The 27,592-nt window shown below is 44.5% G+C and overlaps 1 protein-coding gene across 5 annotated transcripts; it reads right to left on the bottom strand.

Moving 5' to 3' along the window:
* Positions 1 to 283: 283 nt before the first annotated feature.
* Positions 284 to 27,385, bottom strand: rgl2 (ral guanine nucleotide dissociation stimulator-like 2). Of its 5 annotated transcripts, XM_086153753.1 has the most exons (21): positions 27,121 to 27,385; positions 24,831 to 24,988; positions 17,341 to 17,388; positions 16,979 to 17,062; positions 16,725 to 16,891; positions 15,933 to 15,989; positions 15,045 to 15,262; positions 14,490 to 14,599; positions 13,519 to 13,734; positions 12,423 to 12,526; positions 11,534 to 11,618; positions 7,739 to 7,855; positions 7,138 to 7,197; positions 5,681 to 5,779; positions 5,511 to 5,543; positions 4,276 to 4,397; positions 4,103 to 4,189; positions 3,680 to 3,773; positions 2,936 to 3,184; positions 2,629 to 2,743; positions 284 to 2,373 (listed from the first exon to the last, which is right to left on the bottom strand). In XM_086153753.1, the coding sequence occupies exons 2-21, from the start codon at positions 24,978 to 24,980 to the stop codon at positions 2,192 to 2,194; spliced, it is 2,397 nt and encodes a 798-aa protein (XP_086009879.1). In that variant the 5' UTR covers positions 24,981 to 24,988; positions 27,121 to 27,385; the 3' UTR covers positions 284 to 2,191. The 5 variants fall into 5 exon arrangements, with proteins under 5 accessions (XP_086009879.1, XP_086009881.1, XP_086009882.1 ...); XM_086153755.1 differs by lacking the exon at positions 7,739 to 7,855 and having other exon boundaries at positions 7,138 to 7,200; XM_086153756.1 differs by lacking the exon at positions 7,739 to 7,855.
* Positions 27,386 to 27,592: the final 207 nt, after the last annotated feature.

The following is a 27,592-nucleotide window of genomic DNA, read 5'->3' as shown; positions in this document are numbered from 1 at the left end:
GTCACCAGAGTTAGTCAAAAGTCAGAACATGAAAGCGGTGTCTGCATACATTAAGATTCGCTTATGCTCTGTTGAGACACCTTAAAGTTTAACAACAATAAAGCTATTTATGGTGTCACAGCTTTCTGACGCGGCTTCATAACTAGCGATACATGAATGCAAAACATCAAGATTTCGGATTCTAATAAACTGCTTTTCAACCAGCAATAACCATATGTGGTCACTAGGGGGCAGAAGAACTGGCAACAGCCTCTTGCCTGCTATCAGCTGAAGAGGAGGCAAGTTTTTGTTTTTTTTTGTCAAATAGTGAACCAACAGCACGTTCCTCATAGTCCAGATCCTAAACAAAATCAGTCTTTTAGTTACTCGCTTTCTGAGTCAGTCAGGTGTTCTGGAGGTGCGTCACGACTGCAATTGGCCGGCGCCGAGAACCAATCCAATGACTGAGCTGTGTTTCATACTGTCAAACTAACAAATACAATAAAGAGCGTGTGGAGGTTTCATGAATTCATATCAGAAAAATGCTATTTACTACCTTAGTGTGATCATTATGAACATCAAATGAGCGTTTTGTTCCACTCTTACTACTTCTAGATTCCAAAAATTCATCCAGACCTACTGCATGATTTTTTTTTCCCCGCTGCAAATAATGTTTAGTTTTTAAATAGTAATATTAATAATAAATAATACACCCTCTGACATCTGCACACTTCCCGAAATTGCAAACATAAATACAGCAATTAAAAAAAAAACAACTTGCGTCAGGAGTATTTTTCGGAAAAGAATGCATTTCACCTCCACACAAATTATACCATTTACTTTATTTCTAGTAGTAAAGGCAACGGAAGTAGAAATTAGAATGCGCGGTAAAAATCTTGCTGTAGCTTGACAATCTCGATCAGTATTTCATCTCGGATATAATTCTTTCTCAGACACGTCGCTCATCACCAGTGAAAAACGCCATCTCAAAATCAGTCGGAGCAAAACGCGTCAATGTCTACAAAAACAACCAAAACAAAAACACATCATTTGGCTAGCTCCGGTGTTTGACACTCCGGGAAATAAATCACTGCCATTTCATTTTCAGCCGTAATATTCTCGCACCATCTTCTGTTTTATTGTTTACATCTCAAAAACAGCCAGAGGAGGCTTCCTGCAAGTGTTGCGGTTGTTAAATTGGAACAAGGCTGAGCGACATTTCGATATATATCAAATATCTTCTATGACTTTTGAAAGAAAACTTGAACGTCAAATTGCAATCATTACAAGTCTGCGCTGACATATTACCATCATTTCCCCCTCTACTTTTAGCCCTCTTTTTCTCAAGCCAAGAAACAGAATTTTGGAATTCAATAAATATCGACTACCCTGAAAAATAGCACTAAATTAAAGGGATTTCTCAAAATTTGTCAGGAAACTGCCACGCTGTTGAGAAAATTGCTGAGAAAATAAGTAGCTAGTTTTTCTTTTTATCCAGTTATTTAGACCAGTGGTCCCCAACCCCCGGTCCCTGCAGGTCCGCAAATGAAATCTTTCTTGGTACAAATTATAGTTTTTTCATTAGACTTTTTGGATCTTATTTTGAAAGATGACTGTCCGCCTTCACCTTACTGCCGCACTTAATATTGTAATTGCCTAATATAAAGTGTAATCGTTGTATTCATACTAAATACTGTGAACTGGCAAAAGTTTTTATTATTTGAAGCCCCGCGCCTCTAACCGGTCCGCGGAAACATTTTCACCCATAAAACTGGCCCCTGATACAAAATAGGTTCGGGACCGCCGATTTAGACCACCTATATAACAACCAGATCATTGTTGCTGTGTCGGAAAATGTTTTATTGTCCAATCTCTAAAAGATTCTATGATATATATTGATATTGACACCACATTGTGATTTTACTCCCCATGTGGCTCAGCCTTTGTCAGGATCGAGTGCTTCCCGTCTAAAAGAGCTTCATCCTATTTGTTTCAAGCGGAAACCAGTGCTTCGGACCGAGGCGGATTCTCAGTGCGGTCTGCTTGGCAGTCGCACATTTGAACACAGGGCTCGGTGTCGGGTTTTCGAAAAAAAAAAAAAAGAAATTCCAAGATTTCATTTTGCGAAGGAAAACAAAAGGCCACGTTTTGCAGTCGGTGAGCTCTGGCCCGTCGTCGGTGCCCGAGCGGAAGGAACGCCCGTCTCTGGGGGTCAAAATAGAGTCCTGACCAGTCGCCTCCCCTTGGCCTTAATACGGGGAAACGTGGCGCTCGTCTCTGTGCTGATTGGCTGCGAGCCGAGAGGAGTGTTCCCGCTTTTCCGTCGCAACAGGAAGTCCACGCTGTGCGAAGTCATGGCATAGAAGACGTTTCCCGTCGCGGGAATGACCAGTTCTGTGAAGACCGGGACCATAAAAAAAATGACTTGTTGCACCAAATGTTGACACAGCGAATTGATGAGGATAAGCAAAGATACAGAGTAATGGACCGCAAACTGCATTAGAGAACAAGGCTTTTTTTTTTTAATTGAAAATCATGTAGATCAGTGTTAGAATTAACCCGGTTAATACCATATTTCTTTTGAAAATCCCAAATATCTGCAAGATAGTGAAAAACATGGTGATTTCAGAGAGGATGGAGATCCTTTACCTTTTCCCCCAGGCTGGAGTTGGATCAACTCGTACTTGGACGCCTGCTTGGGGTCTTGATTGTGCTTTTCTAAGGCGGAGCTGATCACAGTGTGGGTCTTGTCATTGCTGGTGACCTAAAAGGGGAGCCGGGAGGGAAAAAAAAAAACATTGATAATGATATCCTACCGCCGTTGTGCTGTGGTGATGACTCTCTGATGTCTATCATTACAGGATTCTTGCAGATAAGAAGGCAGCGAGTGCTGCTATCATTCTGCTACCAGACATTCTGCCACTGCTGTGAATAGAACTGAGGAGGAGTTCAGTACCAGGATGCTGCGGTACAGGTTGCCATCTTGCAGGTCCATCCGTATCCGGATGATGCGCATGTCGGGTCCTGAGCCCTGGTTGCTGCCGCCGCCGCCGCCGCTGCTGCCGCTGTTGGGGTTGTTGCCGCAGGAGGCTGAGCGGCGGTGAGACTTGGTGGGGGTGGTGGGGGTCAACGTCACGGCGGAAGATTCATTGGTCGGGGGCGACGTGTCGACATCCAGGCAGGACACGGACGGAGATCTCATATGCTGCGGCGAAGACAACGGTAATTCTGAAACCGATGGTGAATGCGATGCCCTTTTTTCGAGCAAGCAGAACATTTGTAGTCCATTTAGTTATCGCCGCTTCATAAATACTGCTTTATCTGCAAATGATACGGAGGCTTTTCTTATTCTGGCCTCCTCATTCATGCGCCGGGGCTTTCCGTCTGAAATGGCTCCGAGTCATTTCCTCCGCAGGTGAGATAACATTAAGAACGCAATCCCTGATGTTGCACAGGTCTAAGAGTCTGGAATGGACTCATCAATGTATATAACTCTGTTAAAACACTTGTTTTATTTCAAACTCTAGAGTTTAAAGGTGTTATTGTTACACATCCGCCGATTAAAATGGGATAAAAACCCAACCAAAAAAGATTAACCCTAAATACGGCATAAACCGGAACAAAGCTCTCCAATGACTGTTTCGGTTTCTTACGGCGCTCTTCGGTAATAACATTAACTCGGCTAAAAAGGAGGAATCACCTTGGTGAATTTGGAGAGCAGGTTGTTGACGGGGGAGCTGAAGTCAAAGAGGCTGTCGGAGTCTCCGGCTAGGCTGCTCCGTGACGAACTCAGGCTGCAGACACACCATGGGAAATTAATCACGTCAACAAAGTGTGTCAGGCTAGTGGCTGCTAGAGGCGCAACTCCCACCAAACATTGTGATATTTGTATCCATCTGAATCGTCATCTGCGAGCTCCGGACGGAAACATGCTCACATTTATACAAAGCAAAACACGAGCATCTCCCCGTCGGAATCGAACCAGGGACCTTTTTGCTGCGAGGCGAAAGCGCTAACCCGTGCCGCCCTTTCGATGTAACTCATTAAAATGCTAACGGATGTTTCTCAGACGTTATATTTCCTGCGCACGCCCCCACATCTGTCTCACTCACGCCTCACTCACTCTGGGCACTGTGTGATGATGACCATGGGGGCGGGGCCGCGGGGGCTCGGTTCGCCCGGCGCTTCTATTTCATTGGACAGTCTGTAGCTGAAAGGGAAAGGAAAGTCGGACGTCCGTCGTGTGAGAGGCAGCCGGTGTTTCTGCCGTCCCGAGGTCCTACGGCGGGAACATACCTCTCCTCCTCGCTGAGCGTCGGAACACTGTGGTACCAGCGCACGAAGGCCTCGTCGGACGCGAAGACGCAGTTCTTGCAGGAAGACTGCAGGAGCCGGATCTGAGCTAAAACCTCAAATTCCTGCGGGTAAAGAGATGCATGGGTGGAGACGATAAAAAAGGGGCAGTCGTGTCAGGTGACCTTTACTGTCTCTCTCCCCGCTGTACGATTCTCGCCCACTTGTTTGCAAGTGAAAACAAGTGAAGTTGCTGAAAACTCCAGGCGGCCGGAGCATTCAGCTACCAAACTCCTCTTCTGTGCAACAATCTTCCAATTTGGGTCCCCCTCTCTTTGAAAAAGCTTATCGTTTTGAGCTAGGATAGCCCCTAGCTATGCTGTCATAGGCTTATCCCACGATGTACTTCTTCCATTCCTCCTACTCTTCCTACCCTGTCTGCACTCATGTCCGTAACCTCAAATCTTCCCCCAAGTCGCTGGGCTCTCTCGTTTTGCAGCGTCTTCACTGCAGCGTCTCATTTTTATTTACGAGTATTAAAGCTAACTGTTAACACTAGTTGTTATTAATGAGCTCATTGGTGCCCCCGACCCTCATATCACCCTCTGTCTGTCAAACTCTCGCTTTCTATCTCTGTCCTTTTCTGTCTCTCTCTCTGGGTTGAGGCAGAAGGCCGCCCTCATTGACCCGGAATACGTCTGAGGTGTCTGGGTTCGCTCACGAGGGGATGTTGGGTTCCTGAAAATCATCTTAAAGAGCTTTGGTCTGGACCTGCTTGACAGGGAAAGCGTTGTCAGACAACTGGGTTGTAATTTGGCGCCATGAAAATACTGCATTTGAGACCGATAACGAAGAAAAAAAGTCAGTTTTTGACAAAACCGGTAAACAAGTAAACAAGAGGAAACGCTAAATTCATGATGTTTAATTTAGATGTGAAACAATCACATGTTTCAAAGTTTTTTGTTTTGTTTCTAATCCTAAAAACATTTCTCTTCCTTTATTTCTGGTCATCATCAGCCATTCCTTTTTGTTTTAAACACTTCTCACTCAATTTGAGGTTGATGACGATGTAATCCAACTGTTGTTTGATTTTCTACTTTTCCAGCTTATTTTAATTTTCTGAAGCACCTTTTGTTCGACTGCACACCGGCGATGCTTTTTCTGCATTCGCTCGGCTGTTTTCCGATGAAAAAACAAACAAGAGGCATTTAACTGGAACTTTTCCATCCCACACTCACCCTTCTCCTTTTGTCGAAGTTGATGTAGCCGTTCTGCAAAAAAAAAGGGAGGGACAAGACGCGTCATGTGACCACGGTGGTTGTAAAACACTTTAAATACCAGTTTTGGGGGGTTGAGTGTGTGTGTGTGTGTGAGTGTGTGTGCCTTGATCAAGATGAGATAAACGTACATCCAGCCTGTCTTTGACCGCCGTGTCCAACATGGTGAGGTCGGTGAGGAATATCCCGAGATACGGCACGGTGCCCTGGGCGCTGGACTGTGGAGCGATCTGAGCAAGAGAGAGCGAACACATTTCATCCCCTCCCGAGGGATTTGTCTTCCCGTCATGAAGGACCAGCACAGAAAGGCATTTCAGAGCCCACGCCGTTTCAAAACGGCGGCTCCGCGGGTTCAGAGCATCACAGACCCCAGAAGACGACAGCCTTCTGTTCTGAGCCGCGGCTGTGTTTGTCGATGGCGCTCGCGGACCACGGCCATCTGCTCACCCACCACCTGTCGCCCAGACGCGAAGAGCATCTGTAGGACATCTCCTCCCCCATAAGGCCCAGTGAGGCGAAGATCCTGGACGCTTGTGTTTCGAACGACTTATCAATTCATTTATTTCCATTCCGATTCTTACTTTTTTTTTTTACATGTTTTGCACGTTTTGAACAGCTCAAAACATGCAGGAGGTTCATTGGAGACCCTAAATTGTCCAGTAGGGAATGTAAGAAGGGCGGCAGTGGTTAGCTCTTCGGCCTCACAGCACAGAGGGTTCGATTCTGACAAGGGGACCTTTCTGTGTAGAGTTTGCATGTTCTCCCCGTGTCTGTGTGGGTTCCCTCCGGGTTCCCCGGTTTTCTCCCGCTGTCCGAAATCATGCAGCAGGTTAATTGGAAGAAAACTAGGAAAATTTGCCGCGAATGAGTGAGTGGGTGAATAGTTGTCTGTCTATATATGTAACCCTGCAATTGACTGGCAACCAGTTCAGGCTCCAGCCTCCAGCATCCCCAGCGACCCCGAGTGCAGGATAAGCGGAAAAGGATGGATGGATGGATGCATTATAGCAGACCATTTCCGGCTGTCCAGAATTTTAAATTCACCACGGATGAGATTTTACCGCTGATGATTTTGTCCCCGAGCTTCCAAAATGTTCATACATTTTTTTTTTTACAGGGTATTACATCACTACTAAATATTCCAAGGTCTCTGATAAAAAGCCAGAGGGAATGTTGAAGCCTTCGGGCTAAATCCGCTGCGATCTTTTAGCTTCAGAACCGGTGAAAATGATCGCTGTCTTTATCTCTGCTTGAGGATTTTGCCACGGAGATGAATACCGAGGTCATCGGCGTGACTGACATCTTGCCTGATTCCGTAAGAAACATCCCAGTGATGTAACTCCGGAAGATCAGACGCCACCCCAGTGGGACAATTCACAAACTGTCACGTTGACTCAAAATCACCTTATTGGAGGCTTTTAATAAGGAAACTCACTGTTTCGGTCCTTCAGATGTGATGACTGAACCTGTTTTATTACCAGGAATTTAATTCCACTGGCCGAATGTTCACAGCAAGCTCAACCTTGTGATCTTCCGCGGAGAGAGCCCCGAGCCCACCACGTTTCATCAGTATTTCCCATCTACTCACCCTGACGGGATGCTTGTTGTTGAGCCTGTTGTCGAGGTTGGCGTACTTCGATGTGCCTTCCTGCTGGACAAAAACACAAGTTTCTTTTAGCAGAAGGGGGCAAATAATAAATAATCTCACCACGACACACACACACACACACACGCTAAGCAGTGTCTTGTAGCGTTTGACAAATTTGAACGTGACAGTGAACAAATATTTACATTTTGTCCGTTAAAAAAAAAAAGCCAAAATGTTAAAATCCCGGCAGCGTGCAGGACCGTCTGACCCAGCGGTCTACAAAATCGTACCGCCGGGGGGCGTCACATAACTTGACAGTTTGAGGGGTTTTTCGTAATCATGTGATCGACCTGCATGCATCTCGGAAGTAGGGCGTTAATGGATACGTGTTAGTTTGTCAGCAATGAAGCAGTTTTAGTAAAGAAGTTTGAACCAAACCGTTCAGAGAAAAACCTCTTGGTTAGTTTAATGTAAAAAAAGCACTCCGTTAGATTTAGGGAATACAAATACTGAAAGTCAGGTGACTAAAAGGTATGAACTTCTAGGCCAAAATAGTGTAAAACAGCGTTTTTTTTTTTTTTTGAGTAGCACAAGACGTTACCGCAAAGGAGTTGCATTTGAAAAACAAACAGGGTCCTGGAATTGCAGTCCTAGAACTGCGTTCCTGAAAGTGCAGTTTCCTGGTCAGCCTCGTCAGTCTTGCGACACAAATTTGTCCCTAAGGAGGTGATAGTGAGTCACTGTAAAGAGGTCCGTGCTCGAGAGGATGAAAATAAACTCCGAAAAAATGGCCGTTTGCGTGTCAGTTCTGTTCAGCGCAGATAGAAGAGGCTGGTCATAAGTCAGGGACAGATGAGCTTGTTTTGTGCGACTGAGTTCAATTGTGACCGTCCCTCCCTGAACCTCTAGTCACAGTATATAACTAAGTGCTGATTTCTGCTCATGGGCTTCTTCCATCATGTCCTCTTGGTCTCTCAAGATTCCAAATTGCTATCATTCGACTCCAATATTATTAGCTGTTGCACTGTCCCTGTAGAAATTAACAATAAAAAACACAAAACACTATGGCAGTTGGTATTTCTTTGTTCCTTACAGAGTGGACGCACAAAATTGCTCGCCGGTATTAAATTTGGGCTCGGTGTGTCTATGTCAGATACAAAAAATGCGTGGTAGCATTTTTCAGTATTTCACAATGTATTTTTTCTCATTGGTGTCAGTAGGTGGCAGTGCAGCACCTCATTCGTGATAATTAATGTTGAATTGACTTATAGTTGTTATGATCACATTAATACAGTTGGGTGTGAGTTTTAGCCCTTGTGCTGCTGTTAGGCAGTTCTACATATTGATCCCTTTACGTTTCATTTTTAGTGAAATACCCTTTTTCTTGTTACATTGTGGCTGTCCCAGTGGTTCTTAAACCCTATTTGGCAGTTCAGCTTTTAGCCTCTGGCTCAGGTAGTTTTGTAAAATTTATTTAGCAGCAAGGTACTGGTAAATACGATATATTTGGGAATTTGTAGGTTAAAATACTTTGATGCTTAAAGTGCCATTAGTTATGTAATGTTTTATTTTGCACATTACAGTTGATTTATCCAGTTTGCATTTATATTATATAAAGGCTTTTCCTTTTTCCAGACTAAATTGCATATAAAGCTCAATTAAAATAAAAATATTCCTTTTTAATGCATGGTGTTTTTTACGTAACTCCCATTTCTATTTATTTATGTTCTGCTGCTGCTGCTGCTGCTATCATTTCCCAGTTCAATGAATGTCATGGTTGTAGTGAGTATTTCAGCATTAAGGCAAACATGTTATTAGACATGTTAAATGCAATCTTTTTGGCAGTATGTTTTAAGATTCGTCCTCTTCTTTGTCTAATGTTTTCTCATATATCTTTCCTTTTTCTGCAGAAAATCTAGATCGTAATATCCAGTGAATGCTTCTCAGACTCAGACAAAACACAGAAACCGTTCAAAACATGCCCTCCTGGAGGAGTGTAAGGTCAAGTAAATCTACCACATAATAAGATTACAAGACTATCCTGGTAGGAAAATACATTTAGGCATGGATATTTTTTCACAGTTGTGAAAAGCTGCCAGTATTTGGGCCGGAAATATCATTAACTGTGACGCAGGCCGACTAAATACGAGCCTAAACACAAATTCAAACATGTCATTATAGGCTTGGATATTCCGACTGTCTGCAGATCAAATGTCTAAATGACTTAATTTCTATTTGATAATCAGTATTTGTTGTCCTAAACTTTTACAAAGCCTTTGATCAGCCTGTGTTCCTCATCCACCCACTGTCTGCTCGTCCCAGGGTAGCTGGAAATATGGAGAATAAATCAAAGGCCAACAGATGGCGATGGTGTGTTTCTGCCATGAAAGCCTCCGAAATGAATACAAATGGCGCTTTGGATTCCTAAGGAGGATCCAGGGGGGTAAAAAATGCATCTAAATGCACAGGTACTGAGGACCGCGCTGCAACGTTACAGTTCAATCGCGGCAAAAATAATCAGACTGTTCGCTCCTCCCTGCAACACTCTTACTAACCAAATATGATGCAGATCTGCAGATGCATCTGACAGAATAGGGGCACGTCGGTTTGATTAGACCGGTTTCTTGTTCTTATTCTTATTGTTCAACTCTCTTACTGTTTTCACCACCGAAAAAAAAAAGAGAAGAAAAGCTTCACTTCTGTAGATGCTGACTGGAATTTAAAAAAAGAAAGAAGATTTACTGATAGAGAAACACTGGCTGTGCACTTTGAGAAATAACTTTGAAACGGCTTTTGACACTTAAGATATTTCGTTTTTTAATAGACTGGTCTGTGTTTGAGGGATTGAGAGCAGCAGCATTAATGTCTCACCCACAAACAACGGCGCAAGTTAAATTAAGAGATGAATAGAGTCAATTCAACCTTTTCCTTTTCTTTCTAGCCGTTTGCTTAAATGTCCAGTTGAGGGCAGTTTAACACTATTTTTCCTGCCTGTTCTGATCACCTCCACCCGAGACCTCTAAAAAAATATAAATAAAATTCCAAGATGGTGTAAAATGATTGGTAAATATCCAAACACCCACGGGACACATACAGGAACCCTCTCAGCAACAAGGACAGCAGCTGTTATATGTGTCTTCGCGTGTTTGTTTTAATAACCGCCAATGGTTTGGATGCCCTCTGCATTTAAAAAAAAAAAATCCTATGTTCCTGCTTGTCTTTATTACTGTCTCCCTTCATATTGTTGGTGAGCCAAAGACAATTTTCCACTCTGGTGGACAATAACGCTCAGTCCTGTAGCGTGCAGCTTGGCACACACCTCACGATTTTTCGTAGGGAAGATAAACTGAAATAAAGACACACTGGTGGAATTAGCTGAAAATTGGTACAACTGCAAAACTACAGCAAAACTGCGATAACAGTCAGAAATGAAGAAGAGCTTTGTCGTAATAGAAGAAAATTATGTATGTGAGCTTTTAATATTTGATTGCATGTTACTTTATGCATCACTTACAATGGAGATAACCTGAATAATTCAATAAGATACAGTATATACATTATGGCTGAAATGTAAGGAAAGAGCCATAGTTGATGCAGAAATGAAATGTATTTTTCAACTGAAAACTAGGGTGTCGCATATTTTGCCAAGTGATATTTTGTGAAAAAATACCTCAGTTGTCGACAGGCTTATATGTGAGTTAATCTCATGTATTTGTGTATTTTCTACATATTTCACGCCAAGCATTTTGTTTTTTTTTCTCTCCCAATATAAAGTTAATGCTTCAGAACATTGCGCATTCACATCGTCACATCTCAGACACACACCTGTCTGCAGCGAGAGGGAAAAAGGTGGGGGGGAAGGCATCTTTGAAGATTTATTTACCAAGCAGGTGAACATGTGCTGTTAAAGGAACGGCTCTAAAAATAGGCCTCTAATAAGACGTCTGAAAGGATAAAATGAATTCGTCTCCAGACCGTAACTCTGCAGTGACTCAGTAAAAGAGACGCAAAAACATGCAGGTTTCCACCGAGCAAACCTAGGCGTTTTGTTGTGTATGATCTATCAATGTGCATTGAATAGCCTTTAAATATCCGCAAAATACACGAAATACAGCAGAAATGTCCTGAAATAGAGCAAGTAAACATCTTAAAAAACAAGCGAGAGGTTACAGTAAACCAGCTGAAAACCAACAAGAAAAAACATGCAGGAAATTAAGTGAGATCAGCAGTGATGTCAGAATAGTTTTTTTTTTTTAAATTTGTGTTATCCACACCAGAGCAGATATGGTGATTTAAATGAATATTAGTGGGGGTTTCTTTTCTTCTTTTAAAATGTTATGTATGTGCTTGACGTCATGAAACATGCAATATTTCCATGGTATTTTGACAGACGTACCTCCTTCAGCAGCTCTCTGGTTTGAGAGTAGTTGTCCTTATCTGAGAAGATCTCTGACAGCTCCTCGTACCTCCTCGTCACTTCCCTGCAGAGGAGGATTATTAACTCGATGTTAAAATCTGTTTATATTTCAGCTCTACTGAAGCTGATTAAATGAGAAGAAAGCTCTTTTTAAAAAAAAAAAAAAAAAAAAGTGGAACTGGAGAAATCTAATTACATGAGCCATTAATAAAGAGGTTATTAACATTTCAGATGATGCTGATTGATGGAGAATATGAGAGAAGACTGACTCGAATTACCGATAACAATGCTCGTGGCTGTTGGTTGAAATACGTTTCGGGTGTGGCAAGCTTATGTTTTTAAATCAATGAATTTATTTCTTTTTTAAGGAAATATTTAGGCTTCCTTGCTGGAGTTTATACTTTATATTTGCATTGATAATTAAACGACTGGAGTGGTTGAGACATTATTTGCGCATTATTTCTACGCCGACTCTGAAATGGATTTTAAATGTAAGGAGGGGAAATAATAAATGTCATCATTGGATTTTAAGGTTATGAAACTCTATACAATTTCATTTTGAAAAACTCATGTATTTGACCAAATGTGTGGAAGAAGTTAGGAATCTACAGTGATGTTTTATTTCAATTTTTACAACTACAAATGGTAAAAGAAATGGTTTAAAATGACCGTATTGATTATCAGCAGAATTGGACACCATTACATAATGATGCGAGATTTTGCCATATTGCATCATGTTACGTATACGTGTTCTCACATGCAGGCCCAGATAGCGACAGTTGCTACTCCAGACAGCAGAGGTCGCTGTTTTCCACTTTGAGAGCTAAAGTTTAGCATATTTGAAAAAGCAAGTTGTTGGGTGACACACCTGTCAGTGTCCTGCCATGTCTTCCTCAGCCGGTGGATGGGGTTACTCTGCAGGGCCGACACGATGGCGTACAGCGAGGAGAAATTCTTCCGAGCTCGACACTCCTGTTGAAAGTGAGCGCGCAAACATATACACACACACACACACACACACGTAGGCTTGTGAATTCCCTGGCGCGCGCTCACACATCCCTGCTGTAACTGAGAACACCTGTGGGTGGCTGGTATTAAGTTACAGTGTCAGTCAGAGGTGTTGAATAATGTATACGGCTAAAAGGTTTGTCCCATAAGAACCGCAGCTCGCGCTCGGAACAGCACTTTGGCAGCGAACCAGTGATTCCACACTTTGCCAAAGAGGATTTTAAAGCGAGAGTGTACGCGTGTATGAGTGTGTCAAAGGTAGCTTTAGACCAAGAACTGGCTACGGTCTTTTGACGGGAAAATAAGTTTGCTTGACACACTCCAACAATCAAAAGCTATGTATGCTGTGGTATTTTCGATATATAGTTATCTAAATAAATGAATTATATTTTTTTCATATATATTGATGTTTTTTTTTCACGCAATGAGGTCGACAATTTTTATGGACTTAAGTTACTCTGGTTGACTGATGACATTTTTAAGCAGAACCGTTCCATTTCCTGACTCAGCATATTGTTGAGTTCATTTCCTATTCAGCACCTCAAAGGAAGTGTAAAGAGCACCTTTTACATTTTACTTTGTCTCCGGCACACACAGTTGATCACCCTTGTCATTTCCTGCCAGTCTTAGTAACAAGAGAAAAAAAAAAAAAAAAAAAACACTCATACATCGATATGGTGGTGTTTGTTGATGTGAAATTGGAGCCGTTTGGAGGAAACACCGCTGACTTTAAGATGATACATTCTCGGTCAGAGCAGAGAATGGGATTATGATGAGAGGATTACTGGAGGTTTATTGTTGGAAAATGCAGAGTTGGTGGATTTTGGAAGTACTGCAATCCCACAGTTGCACTTATTTATTTCAGGATTAATCCACTTTCTCAGTTTTGGCCTGTGAGCGGCGCGTTAGCGGCAACACGCTGTTAAGTTCCCGACCTTGACTTCTAGCACACTGACCTCCGCCACGCGGATCCACTGCTCCAGCAGCCGCGCCCGCTGCTGGCTGCGCAGCTTTGTGGGCCGGAGGCAGGACGCCAGGACGGCGTTGGCCAGCTTGTTGAACTGACGTACGGTGGCTCTGACGGACCAACAAACGCCCTCCCTCCCCTTCTTATCCCTCTGAGACCAGAGAGAGCCCAGGCAGTGGTAGGGGACGAGGCGCAGGAACAGCTCCTGAGAAAGACAGGATGAAGTTTCGTGAAGAACAATCTGTTTCCACGCAATCATCTCACCTGCCGTATGAATTTTGCCACGTGGCTTTTCCCAACATAATGTCAATAATTTGACCAGACAAACGTAACCTGATATCGCTGATGCTGCAGTTTTTGCCTTTTGAATGGCGAGGAAAATGTTTGGGGCGGCTGTCTAACACTTGACAGAGAAGTAGGTTAATAGAAGCAGCAGTTATTTGCCTGATGCATTTTTTTTTTTTTTACAGCCAACCAGTTGACAAGTTGGGAGTCAATTATTGTTATATACACGCAAATTAAATCGGACTGTCTGAACCCGACTTTTCTGCGGTGCAATCTGTTTCTAGGTCAAGCGGGATCTGCCGTAAATGCAATTTTTTAAAACCGCTGAACTTTTGATTGGGATATAAGCTGAATCCAATTTCTGACTTTAAACAACTTGAGGACATTTCGACAGGTCCATGACCTCTGTGACACGTATGAGTGGTGAATTGAGGGCTAAAGATTTAAATCACATGGCCACTGCGATAAATCCCAACACGAGTGGGTCGGTCAATGACCGAAATGGGGAAGGAGAAGTGAGAGAAGAAGAAAGAGCAGAAGAAGAATGCAGAATCAGCACTGAAGTCGAAGCAGGACTGCAGCCAATGACACACACACGCAAACACATGCACACTCTCACACGCACCATCTTTGATTGATATTTTGCTTTCAAGGCGAGCTTGGCGCAGAACCTACCGTCTCTATCTTGGTGAGTTGCTCAGCGATGGTCGCCACGGGGAACCCGAGGATGCTGGTGGGCTCAAACTGTGCTTCATCAGGAGGCGGGCTGGTGATATCCGTCTGATCTGCAAAAGGGGCGAAGCTGTTCAATAAAACATGTAGCAGCATCCCTCTGTTTATGAGACAATCTGTTTGCTGGTCCTTAATAGAATTTATTTTCTTCAATAGCGGTAATCTCTCCGCCTCAGTGCTGCTCCTCTGATCCCCTGCCCGGCGCGATGACGTTTTTTTTTTTTCCACCGCCGCTCTCCCCCTTTGAATCCCCGCGTCTCATCATCACACGTTAATCTTCTTACGTTAAGACAACAAAGTGAGTTTCCCGAGATAACAACCTCGTTATCCGGCAATCTCACCGAAAACTTCTGAGGAAACCATCAGACGAAGAGGAGAACGGCTGTGATCGCAGTCGAAGATGAGCACAGCGAAAAAAAGGACTCCGCTCCTCGGAGGAGGATTTAGTCTGAAAACGCCGGAGGAGATCGATGTCTCAGATACAGTCCGTATTCCCACCTGTGGGCGTCGCTCCCTGACCTCCCCGGCCGTCGGGCAGAAGGGCTCTCTCGCTCAGCTCCTCGGCGATCCTGAGGATGCGAGCGCGGAGGTCGACCGCGGACGGCAAGTCCCGCGGGAGGAAGGGAGCGAGCCTCAGGAGCCGGGAGGGTTCCCTCAGACCCCTGAAGTCTTCGGGGTACTCTGACAGCCAGGCGCTGAACACCGTGCACACCGCCCTGCGGGAGGAGGAGGAAGATTACTCACCTGTCGACACGCTGCCTGGCGTGCCGTTAATCCAGAGCTATTCGCTTTTTAAAGCACAAAACGTAATCCCCACCGTGGAAATGTTCACGATTCAGTTTCCCCCCTCGCTTTATTTTTTTTAAAAGACTAACCGGGGCGCAAAGTCAAAATAAACGTTACTCCTTGTCTGCATCTGAAAAGTCTGAAACAAAATATTTTATGCTCCTTCTTGTTTTTCTCTTTAACCCTCTTATTATGTTAAGGGTCAATTTGACCCATTTCACCCATTGACCCAATGGGTCAAATTGACCCTTAACATAATAAGAGGGTTAAAGAGAAAAGATCAATTTTTGCTCAAACCGGATAAATATATCAGTATTTACTTCCTACTTCCGGCGCTGTATATTCTATCACCATTCCTAGTTTTCTCTCTTTTTCTTTTCTGCTCTCTCTTTCAAGCAGTAAGTTAAGTCATATTCATCACTCTCCGCTTTTCAATTTCAGAGCCATCTGGCACGACAATTTCCGTCGGGATTAATATGCCTTTATCTTATCTCATCTTATTATTTCTTGTAATATTACTCTGATTCGTGCACAAACAAGCATCTTTAATATGGGACTGGAAGCAATAATGAACATAAGGGGAGGATTTTTAAAGCTTACTTGTTGAACGCTTGTCTTGTCTGGCTCCTCTCACTGTCCCCCGGCGGATGCTCCAATCTGAACAAAAAGATGAAGTTAGTAAGCAAAAAAAAAAAAAAAAACAAAAAGGAGCAGCTCGGTGAGTCAGCATCAAACACGAGCTTTACATGTTAATCGGAGCTGTTAATTCTGGAATGTTCCTATTCGGCAATGATCCCCTTATTTTGTCGACTATTTGAACGGTGTAAAGTGGCGTTATGTAATAGCAGAAGAATCCTCTGAAGTCGAGGTGCAGCACTCGTTTGTGCAAAGGCCGCGTCTCGGACGCGGTTGCTGCACATCTCCTGTGTCGAAACTGGCTGAGTCTGCGGAGACGAAATGTCAAAAAGGGAGAAGTCACGAAATCGCCGGTGATTCGTTGCCATGCCGACATACCTGTTTGTAAAGAATGTTCAGGAATGTCAGGCGCCGATTGGTTTGTTTATCCGACATTATGGATCCAATTATATTAACTCGCTAAAAGCTACTTTCCTATTTCATACGGCGACCTTGATAAGTCAGAGCAGAAGAGGTTTGCGTAATTGCAATATGTGAGAAATCCTTGTGCGGCCCTTCCACGTTCTCTGCTTGGCCTCAACACTACACCGTTGTTTTTAGTAAGGCTATGGCGTTGCAAAATGTTAGCATTCGGCTAAAAGGCCTGCTATTGCACTAAGCGGCCTCTTAAATGCCGATTGGTCCGAATAGACCTGACGTCTGTAAGTTGTTGACGCTAGGTGTCATATACTGGCAGCTAACTGCAAGAGAGATCACCTGTCGATCAAGATGTCCAGCACTCTCTCTGTGGAGGTGAAGGACCGATAGGTGGAGAGGAAGATGGTGATGAAGGACGAGTCTCCCAGTGAGAAAGAGTGGAGGAGGTGCAGCACCAACTTCTCCTCCGTCCCGGCTTTCACGCACTGGAAACGGGAAATGGACGACTGGAGGAGGATGGAGGAGAAAGAGGTTTATGGTTTATGTAAAAAAAGCTTCTCCAACGTCACGTAGCGCCGGTCAGGATGTCTTACGACAGGGCTGGTGAGACCGCCGTGCTGCTGTTTGACCGCCACAGTGTAAATCATCCCATCCTCTTCCTCCTCGACCACAGGGGGCTGTTGAGCAGAGGAATCGGGTCAAAACACAGATCGTGCACGTGAGAAGACTCAAGTGACCGAGCCTAAGCCTCGACATTGGGGGGCTCAGAGATGGGTGTGTGTAAAAAGCATGAAATCGAGCAGCTCTGAACCAATTCTGGAGCACGTTGCGTGCAGCTCTCAACGATCCAAATTGGCCCGGAGGAAAAAAAAGTCCCTGACACAGATTCTGCGTAGCTACTGGCTGACGCTCAGCCGCCCTGTCCACATTACACTGCGGAGCGCTGACTGCTTACCAGATCCAGAGGACAGTACCAGGTGGTCTTCATCGGCAGGGGATCGACCTACAAAAAAAACCTGAGTGTTAACTCAATGAAAAATGAAAATATGCTGCAATTAGGTGGCACGATCCATGCTTTGAGTTTGCATACTCTGGGTGGGTTTCCTCCCACAGTCCGAAAACATGCAGCGGGTTCATCGGAGACCCAAAGTTGCACAGATGAGAGAATGACAGAGTGAACGGTTGGTTCTCTACATTGTGCGGATGAGAGGGAATGTCTCAGTGTGAGCTGGTTGAAGCTGTGACAGGCTCCAGCCGACCCCCTGGATAAGTGGTATGGATCACGAATGAATGAACACTGACCGATGCTGTTTGAAAGCACTTTTGTGAGCTTATAACCCCATTAGATGAAGACCATGATTTATTTTTTGGTATGCATAAAAAAACAGGGTAGAAGGTGTTTCACTGTTCTGAAAAAAAAAAAGAATAACCTTCATCACAAATATTTAATAATTCTGACATGCTTTTTTTTTTCGGCTGAATGGCAGGCAAATTAAATAAGTGAATCTTCCCCCTTTAACATCCATACCTATCAGATGGATTCGGCCTGAAAGTTGACACGACTCGGTTTTAACTCTAATTTAGGAATTGAACTTTCCCAAACTATTAAGTGATTAACTATCTAAACCGAAACAAACCAGTTTCAAAATACACACCACTTGCTACATCTTATCTGCAACTACGTGTTGACACAAGTGTCTTACCACGGCAGGTGATAGACACTTTGCTGTTATTTGGTTCTGCACGATCGCGCCGCCTTCATCGGAAAACTGCCGGCGAGATAAGAGCCTTCTCCCGAGCTGTTTTCCAAAGCCATTAGTCACATAAGTCGAAAAATAAATCCAAGCAGTTTTAAATGCAAGCGAATATCTTTAGAATTCTAGATTTAATCAATCCCTAGTTTTACTTTGATGGACTCATCTTGGTGGTCGGGAATCGCCTTTTGTTTTGACAACTGCTCCCTTCGATATCAAGTTCGCACAGCTGGAACTTTCCACGGTTAAGCCACAAAACAACACTGTGACGCCTTCCCTGCATTAAAACCCCTTTTCGCAATTTCACACGCTTAATGAGTCAATGGATGTGACGTCACATGAGCGACACCTTGGAAACGCTCTCAAAATAAAGCAGCAGACAAGGTTCTTAGTTGTACGACGTGTCTACAATTTTCATTCATTCATCACGTGGGTCCTCATCCAGAGCCTTGCAGATTCAAAGTCGCAGAATTAGAAGGGGAAACATGAATTTCTGCTCTGCTTTTCGCCCGGGACGCTATAATTTGTAGTAATGAGCATGTGTCGGCCTCTGTTAGCTTGTTTTGAATTACGTTGACTTGACTTGATCGAAGGTCAAGCGGGCCCACGGGCAGCTGACCGGGACAATTTAAAAAAAGATCCCGCCGTGCCGAATATTAATCTCTCTATCCAGAGCTCTTGTTTTTGCCCTCTGAATCTACCTTTCCCATGAAATCAACTGGAGAAAATATGATCACACACGTTACCTTTCCTCCAACAAGTTCAGACAAGCAGCGACTGCCTAGCTTCCTGGAGATCTTCAGGATGTTGTGAAAAAAAACCTGCTCATGGTGCCCATTTTCTCTCATCTGCAGTTCTCGTTTCCTTTTTTTTTCTGGCTTCAACCTTTGTTTTCCCCGCTGACCCAGATCTGGGACTATATGTCCTTAGCGTTTGCCGTTCTGACTCGATGGCTCCGGTTAACAGGAGACACAACAGAAGTAGGAGAGTAGTCCAGCCCCCGGGAGCCTGCATCACCTGGGCACACCCATTCTGCACACTAAATACACACACACACACACACACACACACACACACACACACTGGAACCTGCTGGAGTTGATAGGACAACATTTATTACTCAGTCAATTGCGCACACACATGCACATGAATAACATACATATAAACACACTAATCACTCAAACAGACACACACACACACACACACACACACACTGGGAGACAAAGCCCTGGAGCTATTTCCAGAACAATACCCTCCCTCTTTCTGTCTCCCCTCTGCGGACGACCTTCCCACAAAGATAAACCAGTTTGACGGAGTTTGCTCTTGGGCACTCGATGCCGGGGCCAAACAGCCATTACCTGAGGAAACCGTAATCTCCTGGGATTGTGAAAGTGCTCAGACATGTGTATTTTTTTTTATTATTATTATTTACTCGTTTAATTTGCAGTTTAAGTCGTAGGAACAAAGGCCCTTAGGCCTGTAATGAGACAGGTAGTAAAGATTCTAGCAGACGCTAAAACCAGGAAGCAGGCTGTGTTTATCTAAGGGCTAATGACAATGCAGGGTGAAGTCATGCTAACTGTTTGTGTGTGTGTGTGTTAGCATATCAGCTAATGGATTGTCAAGGAGAAAAAAACAACAATGAAACAGATTTTTTTTTTGTTCGCTGAATACTTTTGTGATTGTAATTTAGGCAAAAATTGGACCGACAAGGTTGACTTTGAAATGTAAAAACTATTACTAACTAGAACATGTAATTTTTGTTGGCAAATATATGCCCGGATCTGTTTTATGCATCACGCCTGTGAGCGAAGGGAAACGTGCAGTGCGACATGATTCAATTAGCAAAGGGATGCTAAACGTCTGGAGTGCGATTAACAGATAAACAAGGCTTGAAATACACTTTGCGCATATAACATCAGATCCCTGCGGCAGTGTCTGCTTGCCCGGTCGTCCCTTCTTAAAGGACCGACAGACAATTCATGCTCGCACTCATCATTTGGTGAGCCGTTCGAAAAATCGTCACCGGCTCGGATTCCGCCTGTGGTAATATTAGGATCCTCGGCGCAAAAGCAGGAGCGTCTTCCAAATACGACTTCTTAACACCTGCTGGAATCTCGGTCGAAGAGAGCGGCCTATCGTATTTGGATCCGGCCGTGTAAAAGATTATGAGTGAGGGGAACTTGATTCTTCGCCATAAAAAAAGGAACTTTATCGTAATTTCTCATATTCCATCCCACATTTATCAATCTCCCCCTGCCCCAGTTGCACCCCTTTGTGTTCCTTCCTCAATGGGATCGAGTCTAAGTCCTTCAACTCCGCAAAGTTCCCCCACCCCCTGCGCCATTCAGGAAGTCCATAACAAGCAGAAACAAACACAGGAAAAAGGACATGCTGTCGTGTTGCGAAGCTATTTTTCTTCCCTTGTCCTTCCATCTTGAGTTAGACCTGCGTAATCCTTCTCCTCCTGCGATTGGAAGGTACCAGAAAAGCACCGGGCAGGATATCGACACTCCGTTTTAACCCCCCCTTGCTCTCAAACAACAACACACTCTTAACTTTTTTAAGCAAATCGATGACGCTATCCTTCCTCTGTGCCAAAAAGCGCCATCTTTGAACAAATACGCCGTAAATATATCTTCTGAAGCTTTATTTAAAGATAATCATTGTTTTTTTTAAGTGTTTTACAACCACAACCCCTTCCTTCCTATCGTTCTCCCTTCTCCCCTTCTCAAGCTTTCATCTCCATATCCCCCGGTGCCCGTTATCTGCTTTCTTTCAAGTAAAACACTGTGGCGCTCAGGTCCCAGCTCTTCTCCTCCTCCTATATGAAAGAAAATCTTCGCTCTGATGCAAGGAGTCTCTTGGATATAATCTGCCCGTGTAGAATATTGTTAATTTATTTTTCATTGCCTTCAACTGGCTCCTGAATTTCTCATTATTCCACAGCTGTTTCCTGGATGGACGACGATGGAAAATGTCCAGAGAGCTTTAACCCGTGGATTTTTATGAGTATAAACAAAAGCTTGCAAAGCAGAGGAACGTGCAAACACTTCAGGGTAGCGCTTTACGAGCCAACCTTTCCACCCGGACCTGCCTCCGCATCAGGACGCCACCCGCTCCATTTCAGATCTAGATGTGGAGTTTTCGCCCCCGTTCGGCCCCGAGATGCTTGCTATGGAAGTCATAATGGCTTCGCAATGAGCTCCGACCGATCCCGGAGGAGCCGAGCGAGGTCAAAGCTTCATTCTTTACTATTCTTTATGGACCTGGTTTGGTGCTCAGTGTTGTTTTGGCCCCTCTTAGAGAACAAACATAGGGAACAAACATAGGGAACAAACCGTTTCCTCGACATACAAAGCAACACTTGTAATGCCGTTACGTGTTTGTCTCTGGCAACAATTGGGACACGTTTACGATCAAGTGCTTTTAGTTGACAAGGAAACCCCTTGAAATTTGGATAGACAATAACCAGAAGTCAGTAAAAATGCTCGACTATGTCACAGATTTTAAATTGGAGCTGACGGATACGTTTATTTTTCTTTGTTGTACAGACAAAAAACGTTGTCTGTAAATGTGATGCCATTAATTGTTTCTGTAAGTTTCGGAAAAATCGTTATGAAGGGGGAATCAAGGGTATCCTAAAACCTTACCATGTAAGGTTTTACTAAAGGGTCCCAAGGGGACCTTTCTGTGTGGAGTTTGCATGTTCTCCCTGTGCCTGTGTGGGTTTCCTCCGGGTTCCAAAAACATGCAGCAGGTTAATTGGAAGAAAATCAGGAGAAATTGCCCTGAATGAGTGAGTGAATGATTATTTGTCTGTTTACGTGGGCCTGCGATTGACTGGTGACTCGTCCAGGGAGTACCACAGATCTCGCCCGGAGACAGCTGGGATAGGCTCCAGCATCCCCCGCAAGCCCGAGTGCAGAATAAGCAGCAGACGATGGATGGATGGATGGTTTATACTTAAGATGATGATTGCTTTCACCCTTACATGCTTTGAGGATGTCTCTTCTTTTATTCCGTCATTTGCAAACATGGTCTTCTGACCGTTTCCAACAAATTGGCCACAGCCAGAGCACATCGGACCAAATAAGAAGAAAATCTTTCGCGTTTAATCCGATACATATTGGGGTCATTGAGGGCGGAGAGAAAAGCAAACAAACAAAATCAAACACCGGTGATATCGTGAAAACACAAGCGGTAAATACTAGAAATTGTCAAGCTATTGATTTGAAGCGCGACCCCTTGCCAGGAGTAATGAGTTCAATCCAAAGGCACAAAAACACTGGTTTATCAGGATTTTGTGGAAAGAGACACAAAATGTGATAACAGATTTTCAGATATCAAAGTGTCTCAGGCTCAATTTTCATCCATGAATGAAACCGGCCCCGAAAACACACTTGTTCCATCCCGACTTCCAAGTTTCCCTCATGAATGAATGAACAAGTGGCCATATTGGATTCCGTTTGACAGCCTGTCCTCGGAGACGGCCCGCGGTACGGGATAGTGTTTCTAAGAGGAGCAGGTGCACGGCCGCATCGACCCACCAAACCGCCGCGTTACATTATTAATGCCGCGGAGGAAGCTCATTTGGAAAGCCGGTCAATTTTTTTTCTCCTTCGGAGAGAGGAGTTACTCGAGGGCCGCCGCGAAGTGGAAGCCCATGGCGGGTCACGTGTCTCTGGGTCTCCAGCGCTGGTCAGCGGAGGGTCATGACTCAGAGGAAAATGTTACTGCCGCGGCTATAATTGAAGCGTGAGGTTTTTCACCACACGTATGCCTCAGAGGGATCTCGTCTGAAGCTGAGGGCCCGGGAGGGAACATTTCAAATGTTTTTCCATACTTTCGGGGACTGTAGTTTCTAGTGATGGAAACATATGTTTCGCTGAATCTGACTGTGGTCATTTACCAGGACTCTATTTAATTCCTGCTTGACCTTTGACATTTGGGTGTCTGATAGACTGAAGGCAGACTTGAGGGGATGACGACACGTGTTTGGGCTGCACCTGTTTTACAACGAGGTCGCCATGATTCCGGGAGCGTGTGACCCCTCAAGATGTTTGCGGATTTCAAATATTGCTGCCGCAGCCTTGCGGTTAACCATCTCCTCCCTGGTCTCCCTGAAAACCGTGAGCCAATATCAAGCTGTGTTCGTCGGTCCAGCTGACGCTGCTCAGATGGCTGCAAAAGCTCCTTGGGCGGTTTGCTTTAAGCCACCCATTCATCTAAAGACTTCGAAAAAATGTAGAAAAGACTAGTGGAAAACTATCATTTCACACCAGCTCACATCTAAAGACTAATTGTTTAAGACTGAGACTAAGATTTTACAAAGATTGGGGATGTTGCATTAAAAGCCTTTGAAAAGATTTGGAAAAGACTCGTGGAAAACTGCAACTAGATTCTTTCAGCAATTTTTTTCAGGGGCGTTTTCAGAACCTCTGCTTTTTCACTCCATCACTTTTCCTTCTCTACTCTGTGGTTATATGTTGGAGAGTTAACATAGTCCAAGCCAGGCTATTCGGTCCACAGCTCCACCATCCGATCCTCTTTCTGGACACTCCATACTGATTGGGGAATCCTTCGCTGTTCTGGTTTATCCAAACCGCCAACAAATACAGTCTCTGATGCCAATACCAATCGAGTGATTGTTTGTCTACCAGGTTTCCTGTTTCCAGTTTTGTTCGAGCACATCTATTGGTTGTTGATTTTGTTACATCACCATAAAGACTTGCCATAATATTGCCATAATGATAACATTTGTTATTGTTGTAAGCCCTAGACTTGGAAACAAACTGATCTACTATTGCTAAGACTGCTAACATTACCACCTCACACAGCCAAGATAACGGGAGCGTACCGCGACTCCGGTGAGACTCTTAAAATTTCCTTCCGACTTTCGATTTTAAGTCCACTACCTTGAAAATCGTGAGGTGTAAGCCCAGCATTTAGGGGGAATTGCTCTGCGAGGAAAAAGAGGCAGGAGATGAAGCCACTGTGATAATAAGAGATGTATCACCCTCGCTTTTTGTCAGTCTAGACTGTCGTTGCAGCGGACTCTGTTTTAATTGGAAAACCGTCAAGCTGACTGGGTTCAGTGTCGCCATCTTTAGAGGCATTCTGTTAGTTGCAGTTAAAGAATCATTGCATGTCTCAAAAAAGGAAAAATGCTCTCTGAAAAGCAAAATGTCCAACAGCTGGATTTTCACCCCTGGTTCACATTGTGACCAGCCCCTGTTATTTGTGATTTTCACTCTGGTCCGAGGAGTCAAGTTGTGCTCCTTCTTGGTTTGGCTAATTGTTCCTCAAAATTTGTTTTTTACAGCCAGATTAGGTATTTAAATTTTTTTTTTCTTCTTCTTACTGATTGCTGTTTGTAATATGGCACAATGTTTTTCATTGTCTTAATGTTGTGTGTTTTCAGTTTCACATAATTCACAGATATTCCCGGTTTTGGCCAGGCTTTAACCTCTGCTGTTCTTCATTCAAGAGTTATTTTTTTTTAATGACATACTTCCTGTTAACACTGACGTGCCCAGTGAACGCTCATGTGATTTGCATCTCCGAGCGAATAACTTGGGGACAGAGATCGGTGGTGAAATGGTGCTCGGGGAGGTGACGAGCAGCAACTGTGTGCATGTATGCTAAAAATGATGGATGCGTTTCACTGAAAAAGGGAAAACACACTCACCTGTGAAGTTTCCGGGTCACCGCCGCTGTCACCCCTCCCTGATTTGTTGCCGCCATCGGGGGACAAGGGCCTGTAGCCGATGAGAGGGACGTCGCTTGACTCCACCCCCGGCAGGTCGTAACCACCTGTTCGCATGTTTCGTGGGAGCATGACGGCAGCTGCAGCGGACAGGGAGGACATCACAAAGTAAGCGTTTCACGGACGCTTCTGCTGCTATTCATCGAAAACAAAACATCTACAGAATGCGAAGGGTTTCTATATTCTAGGCTCATAAATTGAGGTAGCCTGGCAGCGCAATGTTTTGCTAATCTTGAGTAATTGGAAAATGGGGAAAGGATTAAGTTGAGGTTGTTTTTTTCTGACTAAGCAGCATAGAAATGGTGGAAAACCATTAGGGGTTCAGCATTTATCACCAAGGATGTGGATCTGATGTGAATTCAAAACATTTAAGCGGCGTTACATTTCCGATTCCTGTTTAACATTCCTAATAAAAAAAAAAAAAGAAGGAAAAACTGTGAGGACGTGAGTTCCCCTTCTCGCGCTCTAGACTCCTCACCATACGCCGCCCCGATTCCAGGCACTAAATAAATAACTCACCCTGAATATGAGCTGCAACACATTGAAAAAGGACTATTACTAATTGTAACCGCTTCTAGAATGTAATAAACTCATAGTAAAAACATATAAACATAGTAATATTAAACCATCATTTGATTCCTTGATCCTCAAACAATGTTTCATTCTTCGGCTCATTCAGCTCGAAAATAAGAGTTCACCTAATTTGGGCATATTTATTTGGAGAGATGGACGTGACCAGTATGTCATCAATGTGGGCTGATATGGGCAACGTTACTGAATAAGCTTGAAATGTGAGTGCAGAAAAATTGTCCAGAAACATGGCATATGTGAAGTGTAACCTGTGTTGGAGTAATTTCCTCATTCATTCCAGTGAATGTGTACCTTTTACTGCATCATGGATGTGTACCGCATCATCAGTTGTCCCACAAAAGGAGTCATATCGACTAAAAATCCAATATCTCGTAGCACTTCTGGACACATTTGCCCTCTATCTAGCCTAAACCTCTATTTGTAACAAATGCAATTAAAATGACTGAACCGCCCCGGCAGATTGCGGTTGATTTCTGCATTTGGGTTTGTTTGCAACCACGTAACTATGACGACCTGTGGAGAACCACTGTATTGACTTTGTTAGTTACAGCGTAGTTGGAGCACAACATCGAGATATTTTAAGCCACAGGATCCGTGGGGTACTTAGTCGAACACGATGGTCCTGACCCGCAGCCCATCAGGATTTGCATAGCAACCCCTCCTTTCCCCTCTGTTGCTCTTTGGAAGATAGACATCTGGTAAACACAGTCTCAGGAAGAGATGTGTGGGTGGGAGAGCTGGAGAGGGCGACGGAGATAAATACCAACACGAAGCCACCACCGGTTGTTCCACACTCCTGAATGTAAGGATACGCCACCTTCATCCTGCTTGAAGGGACAAAAAAAGTGCTGGACCCGGATAATAATTCACCCACTAACATTTCCATTAAGGGGGTGAAATTACCTGAGAGTGGGGTGCCGGACCCCCGCCTGCTCTCACAGCTCTGGGTGACAGCAGCAGTAATAATAAATTTTAAAAAAGCCTCTGGAGCTATATGAAACACACACACACACACACACACACACACACACACACACACACACACACACACACACACACACGCTGTGCTCGCATTGCCAACTTTCCATTGTGCTTTCGTTTTGGATTTCAGCAGCTCTCCAGGGCATTCATGCACATTCTGTTTTACATAAGTGTCCACCCTTCTTATAGATTTGCAGGCTTTCTCGCTGCTTAAAAAAAAACGGCAGGGAACGTGCTTCTCCAGACACAGGGGTGGAGTTGGGGTGGAAACAAGGCATTAACAGTGCACTTTACGCCAACGGCTCTGCTCTGCTCTCAATGGCCTCCATTCAGTGGCTCCGACCAAAGCAAACAGCTCACATATGACTGAGGTGCACGCACACGCACGCACACACACACATACACACACTGTAACTAGGTTACAGTGAGGGCACAAACCATAATACCTCCTTTCTACCCCATACAGAAAAGGGCTGGGGTTAAGTCTTCCCCTCAGCCCACAGTCAGGGCTGTAAAAAGTTTTGTGTCAGATGACACTCCTATATCAAACACACGCACACGCACGGGTGACATTTGCTTCCTGCTGCGATCTGACAATCATTAAAAAAAGAGATCAAGCAGATTGGAGGGCGGAACTCACGGGAGGGCCAGAAGAGCGGCGGATCCCACGGAGCTCCGCCGGGGCTCCCGGAGCGGCGGGTGCCCGCCGGCCTTCGCTGCTGGATCCGGATCAGCTGAGCGCCGTCGCGCCCATCTGTGCCGTCACCGGTGACTTGGAGGGGTGGAGGGGTGTGTGTGTGTGTGTGTGTGGAAGCAGTGACGGTGGTGGAGGGGGGCAGGGAGTCTTCAGCCGCCTCGCCCTCCTCCCTCCACCCTCTCCCGGCTCTATCTGTGCTCACACTCCGCTCCTGCAGCCAGCTTTCAGCGGCTGATAACGCTCTCTCTCTCTCTCTCTCTCTCTCTCTCTCTCTCTCTGACGTCACGGTTCCCGTACGCGCTTGATCGTCCCAGGGAGCGCGCCCGCGTGCACGTTGCGTGAATGCTTTTTGCCATGGGGCGCGTGGCGGCCGTGCGTGTGTGTGTGTGTGGGTGGTTCTTGAAACGGCGGTGAG

This window comes from Fistularia commersonii, chromosome 10, assembly GCF_037954325.1.
Source record: "Fistularia commersonii isolate RoL2024-O1a breed Wild chromosome 10, RoL_Fcom_v1.0, whole genome shotgun sequence".
In the NCBI taxonomy this organism is placed as follows: Eukaryota; Metazoa; Chordata; class Actinopteri; order Syngnathiformes; family Fistulariidae; genus Fistularia; species Fistularia commersonii.
This window is presented reverse-complemented; position numbering and strand designations above follow the sequence as displayed.

Bases quoted from the DNA above. Each gene is read 5' to 3' on its own strand.
- rgl2 (XM_086153753.1), bottom strand. From the start codon at position 24,980: ATGCTCCCACGAAACATGCGAACAGGTGGTTACGACCTGCCGGGGGTG. The intron at 17,063-17,340 runs GTAAGCAGTCAG...TCTGCTCAACAG, and splicing joins GGTACTGTCCTCTGGATCTG to CCCCCTGTGGTCGAGGAGGA. The intron at 3,774-4,102 runs GTGAGTGAGGCG...GTGTGTCTGCAG, and splicing joins ATCATCACACAGTGCCCAGA to CCTGAGTTCGTCACGGAGCA.